This window comes from Heterocephalus glaber, unplaced genomic scaffold, assembly GCF_053883595.1.
Source record: "Heterocephalus glaber isolate CG9 unplaced genomic scaffold, H.glaber_assembly_v1.0 deba00001497, whole genome shotgun sequence".
NCBI classification, from domain to species: domain Eukaryota; kingdom Metazoa; phylum Chordata; class Mammalia; order Rodentia; family Bathyergidae; genus Heterocephalus; species Heterocephalus glaber.
In genome coordinates, this window is record NW_028258320.1 from 52105320 (window position 1) to 52123831 (window position 18512).

Here is an 18512-nt window from a genome sequence, read left to right on the forward strand (position 1 = left end):
TCTTGGATGTGGGAGAGATCATGTCACTGGGTCACTTTTAAATTGTCAGCAAAAACACTGACAATATAAAATTGCTAAAATTAACAAAAAATATTTAGACTAATTACTAAAAATTTCTCTTACTTTTAAACCATCTAATCAACCAATTTGTCACATATGTTTAAGCCATTTTAAATAAAGTCCCCTCCAACTAAATGTAAACAATGACCAGTGTGAAACTTTCCTTAACTTCATTCCTCACTCTGCCTCCACAGGGACCCCGCCAGGGACCTCGCCAGCACAACCCCCATGCTCAGCCTATTTGCTTGACACAGCTGAGGCAGAGGCAAAGAACAAGAAGCTGACTCAGTGTCAGGTCAGGAAAAACACCAGAAATGCCATGTAGTGGCTCAGCAGGAACTCAGGTAAAGTCCCAACTACCAATATGCCCCTATGTGACTGGCCTACTGGCTCCCAATGCAGTGCCCTTCCCACATGGGCTTCCTCCTGTCCTGATACCTCCATGTCCATCTGACTTATCCATCCCAGCAAGCCAGGGGTGCTCCCAGGCTAACTACCCTCTACTGGGAGCTAGCACAGCCCAGAAGTGCCTGTTTTTCTCCACTCAATCAGGAGTCTTGTGTGGCCAGGCCACCTCAGGCCCATATCCACTTGCTATGGCAGGGCAGGTGCCACCCATCCTCTGTCCCCTGAGATTCAAGCCAGGCAGTGCCTTCCTGGCCCATTACTGCCATGGCCCCAATCACAGTAGGACATGCACAGTCCAGACCATTTATATGGGAAATGGCTGGAGATGTCACCAAGGCTAAGTACATAGCACAATATAGCAACAGCCTTGAGTATCAGAACACAGTCTGAGTGAAGTTTCAGTGAATGAGGCTTTAACTACAAACACCACTCTTTTCCCAGGCTATGCCCACATGGGCTGCTGCTCATGTCCTAAAATGTCACCTCCTATCTTAGCTGGCTACAGCCTGAACTCAGTGAATTGTTAGAAGGATATCACAAGGCTCTGCTATGAGTTGAACTGTATCCTCCAAATTAAATTCATATGTGGAATCCTTTCCCAGGTCATTGTACTCTGGAGATGGGGCCTTCAAGGTAATGGAGGTAGGGAGAATAGGCCCTGACTCCAAAGACTAGTGTGTCCTCAAAAGCCAAGAAGAAGCATCAGAATGCTCGCTTTTTCAACCACTGGAGGACACAGCATCCACAGACCAGGAAAGAACCCTAGCCTGCTTCTGGTGCCCTCAGCTAGGACTTAAGCCTCCAGAACTGTGAGAAATTTCTGTGGTTTAAGCCCTTGGTCTGTGGTATTTTGCTATAGCAGCCATGGTTGACTAGACAGCATCCATTTCCAGGGTACTAAGTGTCAACAAAGGAATGAGACAGAGAGGGAGGACATTAAAAACACACCTGGACTCTGTAAGCTGCTAGTCAAGGTTCTTCATAACTTGGCCTCACTTATTTCTCTAGTCTTCTAGCAAAAGGATAGAATTAGGTGTAATTTTCAGAAACTAAAGTTATTTCTTCTGGATACAGACTGGTTCATTCACATACTCATGATGTGCTGAGCATCTACTATGTGCCTGGAGCCTTTCAGGCCCATCATCACACCATCCTTCCAACCTTCCTAGGCTCAGGCTCCCTGACAGGCCTGGATGCCACTCTGACACACTGCTGCAGAGCTGTGGAACCCACCTGTCCTTAAACCCAGCTGGAGGCTGAAATGAGCTTTCTTTCTAGCAGTTATCATTTTCATTTGTTTTCTAAATGTAGCATTAGGATACTGAAAGTGTTTTTTCTCACAATGAGAACCAGCTTGTCAGATTCCACTCAGATACCAACATAAGCCACAAAACCCATGGGGATGTACATAAGTGGCTAAGATTCTGTGACCGCTTTGTTGCATCAGCATCTGACAAACAAATCACAGCCAAGATCTCTAGGAATGGACCAGTCCCCAAACCTCAGACACCTGCAAGCAACTGAAATGATGCTCAACCTTGCCCCACTTCCCTCCATACTGGGTGGGTGTGGATTTGGCAAAATGCTGAGAACCCCCACAGAGGGGTGTGAATGAGAGAAAGGAGGCCCCCACGAAGGAGCAGCTGATGTGAAGCTACCAGAGCTATGCTGACATCAAAGTCAGGAATGCACTACAGAACAAGGTATCCAGCAGTATACCATTCAGGTAATGCTCAAAAACCTCACTTGTGGATGCTTATATGTATAAAAACAAACTGTATATGGACATTGGTGAAAATATGAATGCATGCTTTCATGTTAATGCATAACACTACAAAGATGTGCATGACTGTATGACATACACACACACAGAAACACATAGAGGAAAAACAGGCACTAAATCCAAGTGGGAGGGTCCAGGCAGAGGGCTCAGGATGCAGACAGGGAGCATCCACATGTTTTATTGCTTCACAAAAGGGCAAAAGGGGCAAAATATACTTGTAATACTGCTGAATGGAGGTACATGGCTTTTCATTATCATAGCCTTCCATACTTTCTACTTAACTCATTTTCAGTAAAATAAAGAAATATTACAAATTTCAATAATCATCTGAGACATAAGGCATAACAAACTCATCTTGCTAGGATTGCAACAGGACTTGAGGTGTCCCAATTAGGAATGTGCCTGATGGATACAATTGGAAATACTGAACAGGCCCAGGGACTTTGGCCTAAAAGCAGCCAGGACAGCAGAGGTGAACTAACTAGCCTGTAGGCTGGGGAGTCTTAGTTGCAGCAGGGACTGTGTTGGGCATGGTGAGTCCCAGAGAGAAAGCATGTGGCTTGAAGCTTCCCAGTCTGATGGATGACTCACTGGATATGTACAGAGCTCCCAGGACACCTGCAATCCTTTTTTAGGGCAGTGGGTGAAAACAAGGCTCGAGAAACAGCTCTGAGTGCCACATCAGAGTGTTGGTATGACCTAGATCCTTAGCACAGTGCTTGCCTTTGCCTAGAGACGAAGCAGCTTTTCTTTTGCTTGCTGAACAGTGAGGCAGATTCTGGGAACAGCCTAAAGAGAAACATTTAGATTGGAGGGTCTTTGAGTTGGCTGACAGCTGACTGATGACCATCCATAAAACGACAAAGAGGAGCTGTGTGGCGGCCGGTGTCACACCACCTCTCCCTGGGAACTAATTGCTCTGAATTGTTCACAGGAACATTATTTTTCTGGCAATCATTTTCTTTGAATGCCCAAAATGAGCATGAAACAACTCTTTTCACTGGACATAAAAGTTAAATGTCCCAATGTTGATCAAATTAACTTCAGCGTTGTGACAATGGACTATGTTTGTGAGAAAATAATAGGGGGACAGAGGGGCACTTTATGCCAAGATTTCACAGTTGTAATGTAAAAATGTCTCTGTTGAACTAGCTAGGCCACATTTCAAAGGGGACACAGAAGCGTCCTGTCACTTGTGGAAAAAATATCACATTTCACAGACTCAAAGATATTAGGACATTTCCGCAGTAGGCGTCTCAGGAAGACCAGTGGGGGATTCTGGCTGAGTCACTCCAGATGCCCTGAAGAGCTGACCTCAGTGTTGGGAAAGGGATAGAATGCCACAGCAGGGACGAGTACAGGCACCTCCTAGAGACACACACAAGTGTTCAGGCCTCTGCCTATGTAAAGACCATCCTAAGGCCCCCCCAGGCTCTGCCATAGATGCCTCTGATAGCTCACAGACCCTGCAAACCTGCCCAAACTTCTCTGAGCCTGGCCTTTTTCACTAACCAAGGACTTTCATAACAAGATATTCAAAGCAAAACTTTCATAAATTGAACACAAAAATATATTATTTGTGATAAGAAATCCTGAGGAACACACTGGATATAGTTGATCAACACTGAAATGGTTACTTATGATGTTTCAAACACCAATCCTTTTCAGTGGCTGATGTCAAGCTCAACTGAAGGGCAGATCCTCACCAGCTGTGCTCCTGGGTATTGGGTACCACATGCCTCTGCTGTGAGTTCCCATACCACTCACCATATGGCTGCTAGAAACCTTAACTCAGAGAATTTAACTCTCAACTTTTAAAAAAATAATCTTTTTGATTTTTTTAAATAATCTTATATTTAGAGAAAGGCTTTGAAGAGTGTCTGTTGCCTCTTGGTTTTAACATGGGGTCTTCCCCAGTTGTTGGGGATAGGAATACATAGCTGTCCCCACGCCAGGTCTGAGGCTGCCTGCTCCTGCAGATCAAATGGATATAGGGACCTGTGGGCTACTGAGGGAGATTAAACCTCCTTGTCAGAAGCCTTCTCACTGTCTCCTGCAGTTCAGGAAAGCCCAGCAGACAATGTGTACCGCGGTTCCCAGTGCTGTTGTGAATGCAGCACTGTTGGTGGCAGTGTCCATTCAAAGGGCCAGAGCGGCATTGTCCTCCCCAATCAGTGTAGCAGAATGCAGTCTGCTGGTGGCTGCCAAAAGGTTAGCAGCCCTGATGAAAGGGTAGCCCATTATTCACCGCTCCTACAGAGCCCGGCTTTGTGCCTGGCAGCCCAGCCCTGCACGGTGGAGGTCCGGATCTGCGGTTGGCTGAGCTCGCCACAGAAGCCATTCATGGGAATGCAAAGACAGAAAAGTGACCCAAAACCCCAAGGCTGCTTTTCTGGAAGCTGTGGAGGCATGGCAATGTGGGGCAATGACACATTTTATTGCCTTACTACATTGACAATCTGATCATGGTGACCAACACCAAACAGATAGTAGATTTCTCTTGGCTCCCTGGGAGGTCCCCCAAACCCTCAGTGTCATGAAGCAAAGAACCAACTAGGCAGGAAGATCCATATTCAGCTGTGCTGTGGATGAAATTCTTGCCCCATGAGCTGCTGATTCATTGTCCTGAGGGGGATCCAGCAGCCCATGGCCCAGCTAAGAAAGTTGTTGGAAGGAAGGGCTCAAGGATACCCAACCAGGACAAAGGCAACCTTCTGGGTAAACTGAGACATGATGGTCCACATGGTGCTGTTAGTTAGGTGACATCCCTGAGGATATAGACTAGCTTGGGACAATATTAGACAGTTTTCCACTCCAGGAGAAAGTGGGCAGCAGCTGACATGAGGCCTAACTGGGGTACTCCAGAGCTGGTGTGCTAAAGCATGGGAAAAAGGAACGATGAGTGCACCCAGGCTCTTGGGCTAGGTGGGGACAGTGGCAGTCATTGGTCATTTCATTGAGACAAAGCACCTGAGTCCCACAGCCACCTGTCAGTGCTGTGTCCCACAATGGCTGAGGAGAGCTTCTGGGCTCAGTGTCAGACCTAGCTGAACAGGGCATGGCTATATACGGGGCTGAGGGTTGGGCCCTCAGTGCAGGATGGCAACAGAACCAACATGCAGACCACATGTCTTACATCTATGTTTTGTTTTGTTTGCAAGGATTCAGCAGATACCAGCAGCATCAAAGCACTCCTTTATGCTGGAGACAGAAGCAGGGAGTGGTCAGAAGGGGAAAGGGACCAGACCATAAGGCCCTGCGGTAACCTTCCTTTCCCAGGTAGGAAGGCATGTTTCCCAAAGGTAATGGACAACAACACTCCTGGGTAATGACAGTGCAAGGCCAGGAACACCTCTCTACCTCCCTGTGCAGAGCACTACCTAGGAGGAATAGGAAGCCACAGGCATGAAGCTCATGCAGGCCTGGCTCACTACACTGCAGCCAGAGGGAGAGAAGCTGGAGAGAGGAAAGGTCCAGACGGCTCCAGCCTTCCTTCTCTCCTAAGACACAAAGTATCGAGTCATGGCACATATATACATGAATGCACCCTCACATGAGATCCTCTATAAGCCCACATGTGCATGCATGCACACACATACAAACATGTTCTCCTACATACTCACACCCATACATGTGTCCATCTTTATTCACACAATGCACATGTGCACATATCATGGTCATGAGGTGCAGCAGAAAGGTCCTCAGTCCAGATGCTTATACAGGGACCTCCCTGGGCTGTCCTTTATGACCCTTCCTGACTCCAGGGACCTCTCAGGACACCCTCTTGGGTCACCGCTTTGCTGGGGAGGAAATGTGGCCAGTCCTCAGGATCTCCTCTCCTGGATTCTCCCAGCCCTGCCTTCAAGTCTCTGATAGTGCTGGATATAACACACTATGTACAACTCAGGGTGGGAGCCCCTCCAATCACCCCTCTCAGGTGGACCATTCTTTCTTTGATTGGAAATTTTCAAGCCTCCCAGCAGCTCTCCCTGCACCCACCCTAATTTATCTTCCTCTCTAGGTTCAGCCTTTGATGCACATTGACCAGGGCCTCTGCCCTTAGAACCACAGGCAGCAGTGTGGCCACCCCTGGGGATGGGTGGTGGCCTGGGAATAGCACGGTCCTCTGCTCAGTGCAACGCCCATGCTTTTGAATATTCCATTCTTGAAGGACACGGGCAAGAAGTGCTCTGTGATTGTGGCAGGTCAAAGCCAAGAGAGGGAAGGTGCAGGCAGGAGAAAGGCTGGGACCCCAGAACAAGAGCTCAGAGGCTGAGTGGGAGGTTAGAGAGGCTGAAGCGTAGTAGATATGGCAGAGCAGCATGAGGCCCCTCACGTTCCCTTAGAAGCATAATGTGGTACTCCTTGCTCTGGGAATTGGGGGCTAGGTGGGGTCCCCAAAGAGACAGCATGGTAGATAGGTGATGGCAGAAATTACTCTGAGGCAGAAACACCTGTCTTAGGCCTGTGGCAAGTGGCTGCTATAAACCAAAGTCTGTCATTCTCTGTCATTTGTCCACAAAGGTGCTAGAAGGTCAGAGTTCGAGTTGAGGACCATGTAGAATGAACAGAGAATAACCTAGACCTGGCTTCTGGGCTGAGCTTCAGTGAAAGGTCCATCTGCAAGTCAGGAGTGATACTGGTCCCAAGACCAGACTTTTCTATTAATCAGGGCACCTGTCTTCCCAGATGATAGCCCATCAGCTCTGCCCTTATCAAAGGTCATCTGGGACATCACAGATGTCACAGACAGAGGCAGGGACCTGGTGCATTCAGGTGGGAGAAGGCAGGGAAACCGGAAGCCCAAATAGAAGGTGGGATAGCCCCTATCCTGATGGTCACTGAAGTCACTTGTCCCTTCCTCAAGGCCTACCTCTCATCCCCAGGAAGAAAGGCCTGGTCACGTGGACAGCAAAGGACAGCCCCAGGAGGGAAGTGGCTCTCTGTAGGGCTGGGCAGTACAGTCTCCCTGAGCTGACCCTACACTGTTGCTGGGAACTGCTCTAAGGAGTCTGATCCCAAGCCCAACACCCCAGGAGTGACTGAACAAGCCCCGAGTTATGAGAAAGACACCAGCCATGGCCAACAGAACCTCAGGGAGTTCCCATTTTTGAGCCCACAGCCAGAGGCAACTGTCATGATTCTGAGAGATCTCCCTATTGATATTTATTTTCTATTGTGCTATTTATCTTCATAGTGCTATTTTCTCAGCTTTTGACAAACTGTAGAAGGAAAGGAAAGTGACATGCATCCAGCCCACCTGCTGAGGTACTGCTCTGGCAAGTGGACAGGGGGATAGGGATTCTACAGCCTCAAAGGGTCAGCATGCCCAAGGGCCATTGGCAAATAAGAAAAAAACATATCAGGGAAGTTATTTCACAGAACAGCTCCAATTGTGTTCACAAGTGGCTGGGACATGGCAGCACCTACCTGTCAAGCACATAGCCCAGGGCCTTGTGCCGGACAACCGAGTACACGGAGGGGCTTGTCTCCCAGGCCACTAAGTTGGATGCATCATGGAAAAGGTGGATGTTCACCAAGTCAAAGGCACTGCAACCAAAAGAGAAAAGAACCCGGTGACCAAAGGTCAGAGTCCTCCAGCTGCCCTGAGCAGGCAGTTCCCTCCCTCTGCCTCAAGAAAACATGCACTAGCTCCAGCCTCCTCAGTGGCAGAGCCACCAGCACCCTGGACACCTGTCTACTCACCTGTCCTCAGCCATTCCAGCCCACAGTGTGGCCTCCTCTGAGGCCAGAGGACATGAGATACTCAGTTAGGTCTTCAATAAATCCTCACAAATGCAGGTACTCTGGCCAGGTAAAAGGAGAGCTATTTTTCTTTAAAGAAAAGGACATGCACAGAATGGTAGGACTTTCTGCAAGCTGTAGGCTAAACTGAGAGAAGGAAGATGCACCTCTCTCAACGTCAGCTCCTAAAAGCCCATATAGCCCACTGCACCACTGTCAAGGGGCCCCTAACACTGGGGTAGAAAAGAAATGGGAAGGCAGACTACACATTTCATGCCCCAAATGAAGCCTCTGATCAACATCCCAAGTAAGGCCCTCAGTTGCCTTAATAAGTTCCTCCAGGCACATGGACTTGGTGAGTCCAGAATTTGGCCCAGGTCAGCCTTTCCTACAACCTAAACAGCTTTTTTTCATTGCAGCTGGTTGGTGGATGAGTCTATTCCACAGGTGAGGTCCTAAAACTCTGTCCCTAAAGTGCTCACTGCCACATTATATCCTGTGCAATGCACTGGTATTTCAGCAATAAATACAAAGACTGAAGACTGTAAGTTTGTATTCCCCTCTCCCAACCTGTAGTTGCCAGTGCCCCCTGAGCACTGACTCTAGGTGTCCATGCCCTGGGTACCTCTTCTCACAGTCTACCAGGTTGGTCTCTGAGACCAAAAGCAGCTGTAATAGTCAGTGGCTCTGCCTACCTCTTCCTTCTCCCACATTCTGTACTTTGTCCTGAGCAGCTACAAGCAGGCCACCTGGGAAGAGCTGTGTTCTTCCATCACCACCTATGGACAAGCTCAGAAGAGCTTCCTTTGGAGCTAGAAGGTCTCAGGGGCCAGCAGTCCATAGGATCTGGGCCAGGCCCCCAACTGAGCGACAGAAACCATGGCCTAATCAATGTTTGTTCTCTGAAGCTAAAAAATGATGGTGGTCTATACTAGGAGATCCTCAGGCAATGAAGCTTCAGAAAATCTCTGGGAGGGAAATAAAAATAAAGTCTCAAGTAGGATTTTACCACCTGAAGATAGGTGGGGTGGCCACATGGAAACCACAGAAGGAAGGCAGAAACAGGTTCTTGCAGTTTCTTTTCATCGGAAAAGGGGCATTGCTTCTAGGAACATTCACCTGTAGAAAGTCAGGCCAATACAATAAAGTAGAGATGGTCCCTACTTTGTGCTCAGACTCTTGATAAACACAAGTTTCCAGACCACCTTCATACCAATTAACTTTGCAGCCTGGGACTCACTTAGGAGTCTCCTTGTAAGAGTGTTCATTCAGCAGGCTCTGCCACAAAAAGCTCAGGAAAAAACCAGAGGCTTTCTACCATACCTCCATTTGTGCTGAGCACCTAGACCTCTGACTTACAAGGGATGGGTGACAACACTCTGTGTGATATGACATCATCCACAAACAAAAAAGGTCAAAGAATGACAGGCAGAGGTTGGGCAGCAAGAGTCCCCTTTCAAAATCAGTAGAGCTTTTGATGAGACATTTGCAACATGATGCTTGTGCAAAATACCACAGACGGATAAAAAAATACCCCAACAATTATGAAGCAGACATAATCAGCTCCTTGTAGGTAACATACATACCAGTCAGCAATGCACCACCTTGTCCGGATGAAGCCTTTTCTTGACCACTTGCACTGAAAAACAAGGATCACACAGTAAGTACCACAAAGAGGAGCCAAAGTGCCATGTGGCTCAGCTGCACTCAAGGTGCATACAAGATGCTTCTCCAAACAGAAAAACAACCTTTTGGCGTTTAAAGTACTCTGCTAAAAGGAAGTGAAATATGCATTTACCACAGAGGTGAAAAGTCACGGGCAGCTGTTTCGCTAGGCATCCTGATGGCCAGTAAGCTGATTTGACCAAGAGAATGACAGTGAAAAGTCTGAAGCAGGAGAGCATTATGAATTGTCATCAAAACCCTTTCTTAGTGAGCCCACACACACCCCACCCCAGCACTGCCACAGAGTACAGCCTTTGCCTATGGGACTGAGTGAGACATTTATTCACGTGCAGGGCAGCCTCAAGGAGAGTGTGTGCTATGGTCTGAAAGTGTCCCACAAATTGATGTTGAAATTCAATTGCTATTGTGATGGCCCTGAGGTGGGGCCTCAGAGAGGTGATTGTATCACCAAGGCTCCTCCCTCCTGAATGATTAAAGCCCTTATAAAAAGGCTTCACAAAGAGAGTCTGGTCCCTTTTGCCCCTCTGATCCCTTCTACCATGCAGGGACACAACATTCATCCTCTAGGACACAGCACAAGGCACCACCTGGGAAGTGGACATAGACCTTACCAGACACTAAACCTGCTGGCACCTGGACCTTGGACTTTGCAGTCTATAGAATAAATCCCTGCTGTTGGTGAACTGCCCAGCCTAGAATTCTTCTAAGACTCCTCCTAACAGACAGAAGGGACAGACTACAGAAAGCTGCTCTTGGCTTCTGCCCCATATTCTCTCCCCTACCCAAACAATAGTCTGAGAGAAGAGTCATTGATTTATTCATTATCTTCATGTTGGTCCTGAAGTCAGGAAGAAATGGCAGAGATAGCACAGAAGAACAGGAAGGGGTAAGACATGGGAGAAGTTGGGCAAGACCTTGCCTACAGCTTTGGCATATGTAGGACCAAATGGCCTATGTGTCCTTTCCCAAAATCATTGGCCAACTTCTGCTCACACTAATGCAGGAAGCCTGGCTGCCCAGCAGGATCTGTGGGATAATGAAAGGTTCTGGACCCAGCTGCTAAGCACCCAGTGAGTGCCCTAAGACTGAACCTTAAATTTTACTTTATCTTAATTAATTTTAATTTAAATAGCCATGCAGCACTAGGCTGCCTCACAGCCTAACCAGCTTTAGGAGTGGGTATCCTATCCAAAAGAAGTAGCCTCTCCTCCTGCATCTAATTCACAAGCACCATGTAAACAAACATTCCAGGAGCAGAGGAGTGTTTGCTTCTCCTAAAATGCTAGCCCCAACAGCATGGGGGTGCCATCAGCATTGGCCTCAGTCAGAGCTCAGTGCCTGGTGCAGTTGACTTGGGGAAGATAGGAGGGAGGAGAGATGAGCCTTGAGGATCATACAGCATCTTGAAGGAACACAGGGGTGAAAGGTAAAGATTGCATTTTCTCCATTGTGCCCAGGCTGTCTGATGCAGAAGTGACCACTTGAGAATTCAGAGTTAAGAGTTGGTAAAATGTGTTCCCTACATTGAAGAAGAGTCCAGAGAAATAATCACTGGGCAATTTTGTTGTTGCACTTCTTTATTTAATGAAAATAATTCTGTGGTAAAAAAAAAAAAAAAAAAGCAAAGCTCTTTCCTTGGTCCCACATCTCTTTTAAAATCAAGGGTACTATTTCTTTTACTTCCCCTTATAACCACACTTCCTTGGATAAGAGCTGTCCAAATACAGTATATAGTTTTTGTTATGGTTTGTATCTAGATATCCCCCCAAAGCCTCATAAGCTCATAGGATTAAGGGTGTGTGATAACTAAATGGACTTAACACAGTTCTGGGTGTGGATAATGGAAGCCTCACACTGGGGTATGGGTGGCACCCATCAATAGGCTTATAGCATGGATGGAATATAAAGGGAGAGAGGGAAGACAGGCTTGTTGCTGCTGCTTCTTTCTGACCACTTGGTTCCCTCTTCTGGCTGAGCCTAAGCACCTGGGGCCAGTATTAGGGTGGGATGGCCCAAAGGAGTGCACACTACCCCAAGTCATCACAGAGTGCAGGTGCCTTTCTGACATGCCTCAGTGTGGCCTCCCTAAATACTCCCTCCTCACAATACACATATACCCACAACACATCCAAATACACATATGAGCCCACAAACATACACATGCACACTCATACATATACATTTACACAAACACGTGGGTAGATGCATGAATAATACATACATACACTCAGATGCACACACAAATGCAATTCATGTACTCAGGCACAACGTGCATGACTGGAAGTGCTACATGTAGAAAATGGCCCACCACAGGCCCATTTACTTGGACTCAAGGAAGACCTCAGGCATCACCAAACACAGATGCTGTTACTTGGCCCATTGCAAATGGAAAAAGAACATGTATGGGTAAGGCTCCTCAAATGGTTGATGGGTCTCTTCCATTCTGATCATGCCATAGAACTTTCTGATCACTGATCACCTTCTGAAACCTTCATCTGTGGACTCCTCCTAGACCAGAGATGGTGGCAACTCCACACTCCTGGGGTAGTCACACCCCAGGTCTAGTGTGGTTCTCCTCTTGGAGGGACCATCATTGCAGAAATTAAAACCACACCACACATGGAGCCAGGGGGCAAGGGGCAGCACATCTCTCACTCCCCACGTGCAGACTCTGCTCAGGTCCCCTGTTAATAGGGTTCCTTGAACCAGCAGATGGATTGCAAATACAGGCGGTTTCATCTACTAAAAGACAGCATAAATCGCAGTGGAGAAAAGAAGGGCTGCAGGGAGGTTATCACCATGCAGCCCTGCTGTGAAAAGCCCACTCAGAGCATTAGTGGAATTAATTCATCTTTCATAGGAGCTTGCAGCAGTGTCTGTGATCTATGGTAACAACCAATTTCTCACTACGGGCAAGAGGAAAAAAATGACTCGCCTCAATCGACTACACAAATCTGCTTTTTAAAAATGGCCTCACATTATCTGGAGTGTTGCTCCCAGAGGCGTCATTTGAAATTCATACCAAGCCAAAAGCATCCATAAATCAACAGAGAAAGTTTTGTTAGTTTTAGATGCAGTGGGCTATAATTATTTGGAATTGCATTATGCCTCCATCACAGTAATTACATTTAGATTATCCTTAAGTGATGGTAATAAAAGAAAGAGAAATCAGTCTTATACTAATTCCCTCCCCCAAAATGTGCTAGAACACAGCACAAGGCTGGCAGGAAGGCCCAGAGAGGCAAGCTCAGGCAGAGCTGCTGTGCCTCCAGCCAAAGCTGGTCCCTGGACAAGGCTCCAGGATGGGAGACTCGACGGTCCTACTCTCCAGAGTGTAATACACTTTGTGAAGGTCTGCATGTTACAAAGAACAACATTGCTGGCAGAATGTTAAAAGTTTGTGGTTTTTAAAATGAGGTTTTTCTTCTATTAATTACAAGGATGAAGAAAATGTGTGACTGCATTTGCATAACACATGCCACAAGGGCAAATACAGGGTTTTCCAAAATGGGTTCCCACACAACGAACCCAGGAACACTAATGCCTCTAGCAGGACCAGGCATCCACTGCCACAGAATCTGCTGATCAGTGACTACCAGGCTGTCTACAGCCACTCATTGCTCTCCCAGTCAAGACAGGTCCATCCAGACACCCATGGCCTTTCTTATGAGTTTATGCTTCATAAGTGCATTTTTTCCTTTGCCTGTAGACATGACAATATGTCCCTGGAGCTAGGTCTGCTGAATACAGGAAAGTCAGAGACCCAGCCTGGGGCCGCTTTCCTGTAGGAGGGAGACAGCTCCTCATACACTGCCTTCAAACCATGCCTCACTCTGCCAGTGCCACAAATGGACAGAGCACTAACCACTGGGGGTGAGGCCAGGGTACCCTCTTTCCAAAGGGTGGCAGAGCAAAGCAGAGGCCTCCAGCATTGGCTCTCCATACTGACAGGGATAGGAGGAGGGTGCTGGCTAGGAGAAATCCAAAGCTGAGGATTGGGATAAGGAGGGCCCTGGAAGGAGCCCTCCTGGCCAGGGCTGCAGGGGCTGCTTGGGAACTACAGCTTGGGGCACAGAGGAGTCAGGATCTTACAAGGCATCGCTGGAAGAACCACAGTGTTGTGGGAAGCCCCTCCCATGTGAGCTGTCCCACCTGATGCCCAATTCTCTCAGCCTCTGCACTTCCCTGTCCACTCAGGACACACTGGCACTTTGCTAAGATGATAGCAGATGGTCACAGAGACCAGGGAAGGGGCTGTGTGGTAGACACATGCCTCTTAGACCCCTTAATACTGAAGGCAAAACATGATGAGAGGATCTGCCATCCTCAATTCTGGAATTGTAAGGAGTAAGGTGTAGGCATGGAACACCAAAGAGCCTGCATATGGTCCTGGGACACGAAGGGATTCTTGAAGGGAACAACTTCACACAGAAACAAGCAAAGGATATGACCACACTTGTGGCAACATAAAACACTGCTCATGGTGGCAGGCTCAATCCAAAACAGGCACATGTGCAAGGCTCTTGGACAGAAGGCAGATGCCATCTTCAGGAAAAGTCCACACAAAGTAGTAAAGGAGGAGACAACAGAGATCTTCATTGGCAATGAAATGCACACACTCACAACTGCTCTTCATCTGAATGGGGTCTATGGCACCTGTTACTGATTCATCACACTTCTCAACATTTGAGACCGTTTAAAGTCATATTTAAAGAAGAAAGGTGCAATGAGAGATACATGAATTGCTTGGGGGGGTCCTCAAGTGTTCTCCCCTGCAATCATCACATGTACTACCACTTATGCTCATGTCTAGCGCTGCCCATCTTTAATCCATCCCATGTGTCTTTCAAGGGTATCTCAAAACCACAGAGCAGGGTACCTGCTATCTGGCCTTGGTCCAGTCCTGGATTCCCAGCCCCACCTCAAGCTTCTCCCATTTCCACTTCAGTCCCTCAAGTCTGTTCTAGTCACTCTGAGATGAGAGCCTGAGTCAGTTTCAGACCCAAAGAGGCCTCCAAACAAGTGAGGGTCAATGTAGGATGGACAAATGTCCAAGATCAGCTGTGAACAGGCTCAGAAGGCCAGCTTCTGGCCCATGGCCTCTTCAAGGAAACTGCAGCACTTGGTCCTTCTATGGGAATGCCACCACAATTCAGAAAATATTGTCATGGATGTGGCTGTACATGAAAGGTCTCATGGCTTTCCTGCCATCCTCCACCAGTCTCAGAATACTCAGTGTGGAGGGGGACCAAGAAGCAGAGCCAAGGGGCAGGCCTGAGTCAGCTGAGCACAGGAGGCTGGCCCACTGACACCATATCCTTGGCCTGGGGACGATGGATGAGAAAGATGAGCCACAGGGTGACAGGAATGCCCATCCTTCATGAAGATGGCCACAATCCCTTCACTCAAGGCACAAGTCATAAAACAAGTTAATAAAGTTGTGGCCTTGCTGAAAATCAGCTCGTATGCAGGCACAGCTAGAGTGAGGAAGTGCAGAGCATGCCTTCCAGGAGCTGTAGAGATGAAAACAACATGGTTCCTACGTCATGGCAAGGGTGGGACATGCCTGAATGATGGGCAAACAGCCATTAGGAGGTGACACTCAGTCCTTCACGTCAGCATCCAAAATGCTTTTGGTCAAGGCATCGAAACCATACTATGGCTTAACAGACACTGAATGGGCACAGTAACAAAGTGTAGATCATTATGTGAATAACACAGGCTCAGAAGGCTCCACAAATGCTGGTTGTAAGGCTTACTAAAAAGCAATAGAATCAAAAACTGCACATAGTCCACTAGGTGCATAAAATAACACACACAACATTAAACAGAAAAGCATTAAAACCCCAAAGAAATAGATCAGCACTTTATGATTACTGAGTCTAGGCAGTAAGACAGTAAATAAATCCCTGATGGGGGGGGGGGGGGGGTGTTTGTGTTGGGTGGTGCTGGTGGTGGTAGTATGGTGCTAGGGACTGAACTCAGAGTCTCATGCATGCTAGGCAAGTATCCTACCACTGAGCTATACCTCAGCCCATAGACTTTTTAATTTCTAAACTCTCAATGTGAAATGGACACAATCACTGAGAAGCATTGTTGAGCCACCAGCCTGGTCACCACCTGCTTCACAAGGACTGTTATTTCCTCACCTACTAGTGCCACCCCAAGGCCTCATCTGTGAATGGGAATCTACCCCCTATCTTGTGACAGTTGGGGAAAATGATGGATGTACAATGCCTTATAGTCCCAACATACCATACCACACAATGACTTACAGCCACTGAACTGGTTGTTCCTGAAAGCCAGACTGACCCCTCATACCAGTAGGAACTCATGCTCACCAAGCAAGCTAGGTGATACTTTACTGCATCTTTTGGGGAAGGTGCTTTTGCCTGGAAATGACAAATACAGAATTTACAGGCTAAAAATGAACAGCTTAGACTCCCTCCTTCCTTATCTAGGACAGCCCAAATCAACCCACACTGGTTTAAAACCTCCTGGAAAGACACAATAATGGAATGTCAATGCCAGGCTATCACCCTGCCTCCCCTACAGTGAAGCATGGCAGTTTGGAGCTAAATTTCACTTCTGACTTGCTTACTCTGGAAAGCACATGTGCTGATGAGAGCCCAAAAGACAACTCTGTTTACATACCTCAGGGAAGTAGTCCTGTGGGAACTTCTCCTTCTCCAGCATTGGTGTGCTCTCTAAAGTATCTGAATAGATCTCTTTGCCAGTGACTTTTTTATACTTCTTTGCTGGAAAAGATCAAAAAGATGACTTGAATATCTTCGACGTTACACACTATCCAAGAAGCCATGTGCTACCAGGGGTTTATGCCCACCCAAGTAGTTTCAGGGAGCCAGGAAGCCCTGATCAGAGAAGCAGACAAGGGTCTACCCCTGAGCAGCTGCTCCAGGGATCCCTGCAACTCATAAATTCCCATTCCACGACCTGGAATCTGACACTCCACTTCATTATCCCCTAAGAGCTCCCAGCCAGCAGATTTACAGGAGCTAATTGGCACCCTCTTTTAAAGCACTGAATATATTGAAGAGGGCTATGGAATTAGTATTCAGTGAGACCCTCACATGAATTTATTTAATAACATCGATTTCCTCCTCGCACATGGCCCACATCACTCATATTCCAGGGAAGAGTTTTTATGTGAGATGGAGGGAGGGATACAGGATGGGCATTTTCCAGACCTCTGCCAGCTGCCACCCAGACTTCCCTAGGGCAACCAGGAGATATGCCTCCCACAGGCCTCCCTAGGCTGACAAGTCTGTAGGACCCTTTCCTTCTATGAACTGGCATCCCCATGCCCTCACTGGTATGTGATAATGAGTGTGTGAACCCATTCCTCAAAGCCTTGACAGGTGGGGGCTGATAGCTGCTGGCCTCTGCAAGATGCTGTGAGGAACACAGACAAAACAGCCTCTAAGGCCATCCAGGAGCAGGGGCCTGGGAGCAAGGCCCTGACTTGGTCCTTCAGCTGCCGGCCTCAGAGGCCAAATTCTTCTGGACCAAGAGGGATTGCTTTGAGCTAAAGTTCCTGGGGTGTTGGGCAGATTCTTGGAAGAACAGCTTTGAAATGAGTGGCAAGCTACGCTTCCAGAATTTCATGGGAAAAGTCCTTTCATACCATAAGCAGCTGGGACATTCAGTTTCTAGAGCACGGTCCACTCTACAGACATGGATAGGACATCTGAAACAAACTGAGGGATGCAGTGTTATGTGCCAGGGCTGGGCTCTCCTCACATCAGGGTACATGGTGAACCCCAGGCAGAATCAAAATGCCAGTTCTGAGGAGGTATGGTTGAGCCCATATACACAGCTCTAAGGAGGCTGTGATGCCATTTCATTGTGTATGGAACATGGAAAAGAACAAGAATCAGAGCCCATTCTCCAGATGCAGTGCTGTGTACTAACCACACTGCCTCTCATCACATTCCCCAGACATGGAAATGACCCTTAGAGGCCTCAGGCACGCTTAGTTCTGAAGCCAACACCACCATCTTCTCTAGTGTTTCCCCACTCAGAGAAAGTGAAGATAGCTCCAAGCAGATGAAAACAGGGTTACACAGGTTTAAGTATCATCTAAGCCAATAAGCAGAACAGAGGTGCACTTAACCCCAACTGTACTCAGTGAAAATGGTCATCCATCCTGTAGAGGAACAGTGTTTAGCACATATGGTGCTTTGGCAGAGTTGGACTATGGTGGTCCAAGTGACAGCCACATTTGAGAAGGGTCAGCACAGCCGTACAGCTGTCCTCTTATGAATCAAGACAGATTTGGGATATAAGGAAAAACCCGGCACAAACCACTCCACAGTGCAGAGCCAGCCTGCTGCTTGGTACCCCAACCTGTCCCATATCCAACCATAGCCTTCTTAAGCTTCCTCCTGGACATCCAGGCCCTGGCAGAGGCCCGGCTCATACACCCTTTCTAGCTATAGGCTCACCCTTATGGGGCGTCACTGAGCATCATGGATCCTAGGCCAGACATTAGGACATGACAAAGAGATCTGAACATAGGGCAAAGATATGGACATGGGACCTGGTGTAGATTTCCTGATGCACAGGCTTGGGGGCTGTACCATCCTGGGAGAGCCCTTGCAGAGCCCTATGCATGCAAATACTATTACCTGAGTGTGGCCAGGTCTTGATGGAATAGCTAGAATAGGCAGTGAGGAGCAGGGAGGATGATGGTTCAGACAGAGGAAGCACAACAGCATGGAGACAGTGGAGTCCATTATCTTAGGGTAGTTATCTGGGAGAACAGAGTACCAATAGCAAGAAGGAAAGGGGACCCCTAGGGCCCTGAGCA

General features: G+C 47.7%; 1 protein-coding gene across 5 annotated transcripts in view; it reads right to left on the reverse strand.

Moving 5' to 3' along the window:
* Inpp5a (inositol polyphosphate-5-phosphatase A) overlaps positions 1 to 18512 on the reverse strand; it is a 251681-nt gene that overhangs the window by 56821 nt on the left and 176348 nt on the right. For all 5 annotated transcript variants that reach the window (XM_087185601.1, XM_087185599.1, XM_013069956.3 and 2 more), the window contains 3 exons: positions 16337 to 16440; positions 9583 to 9635; positions 7682 to 7801 (listed from right to left, as the gene is read on the reverse strand). In XM_087185601.1, the coding sequence (XP_087041727.1) occupies positions 7682 to 7801; positions 9583 to 9635; positions 16337 to 16440 (277 nt within the window). The remainder of the gene's footprint in view (positions 1 to 7681; positions 7802 to 9582; positions 9636 to 16336; positions 16441 to 18512) is intronic.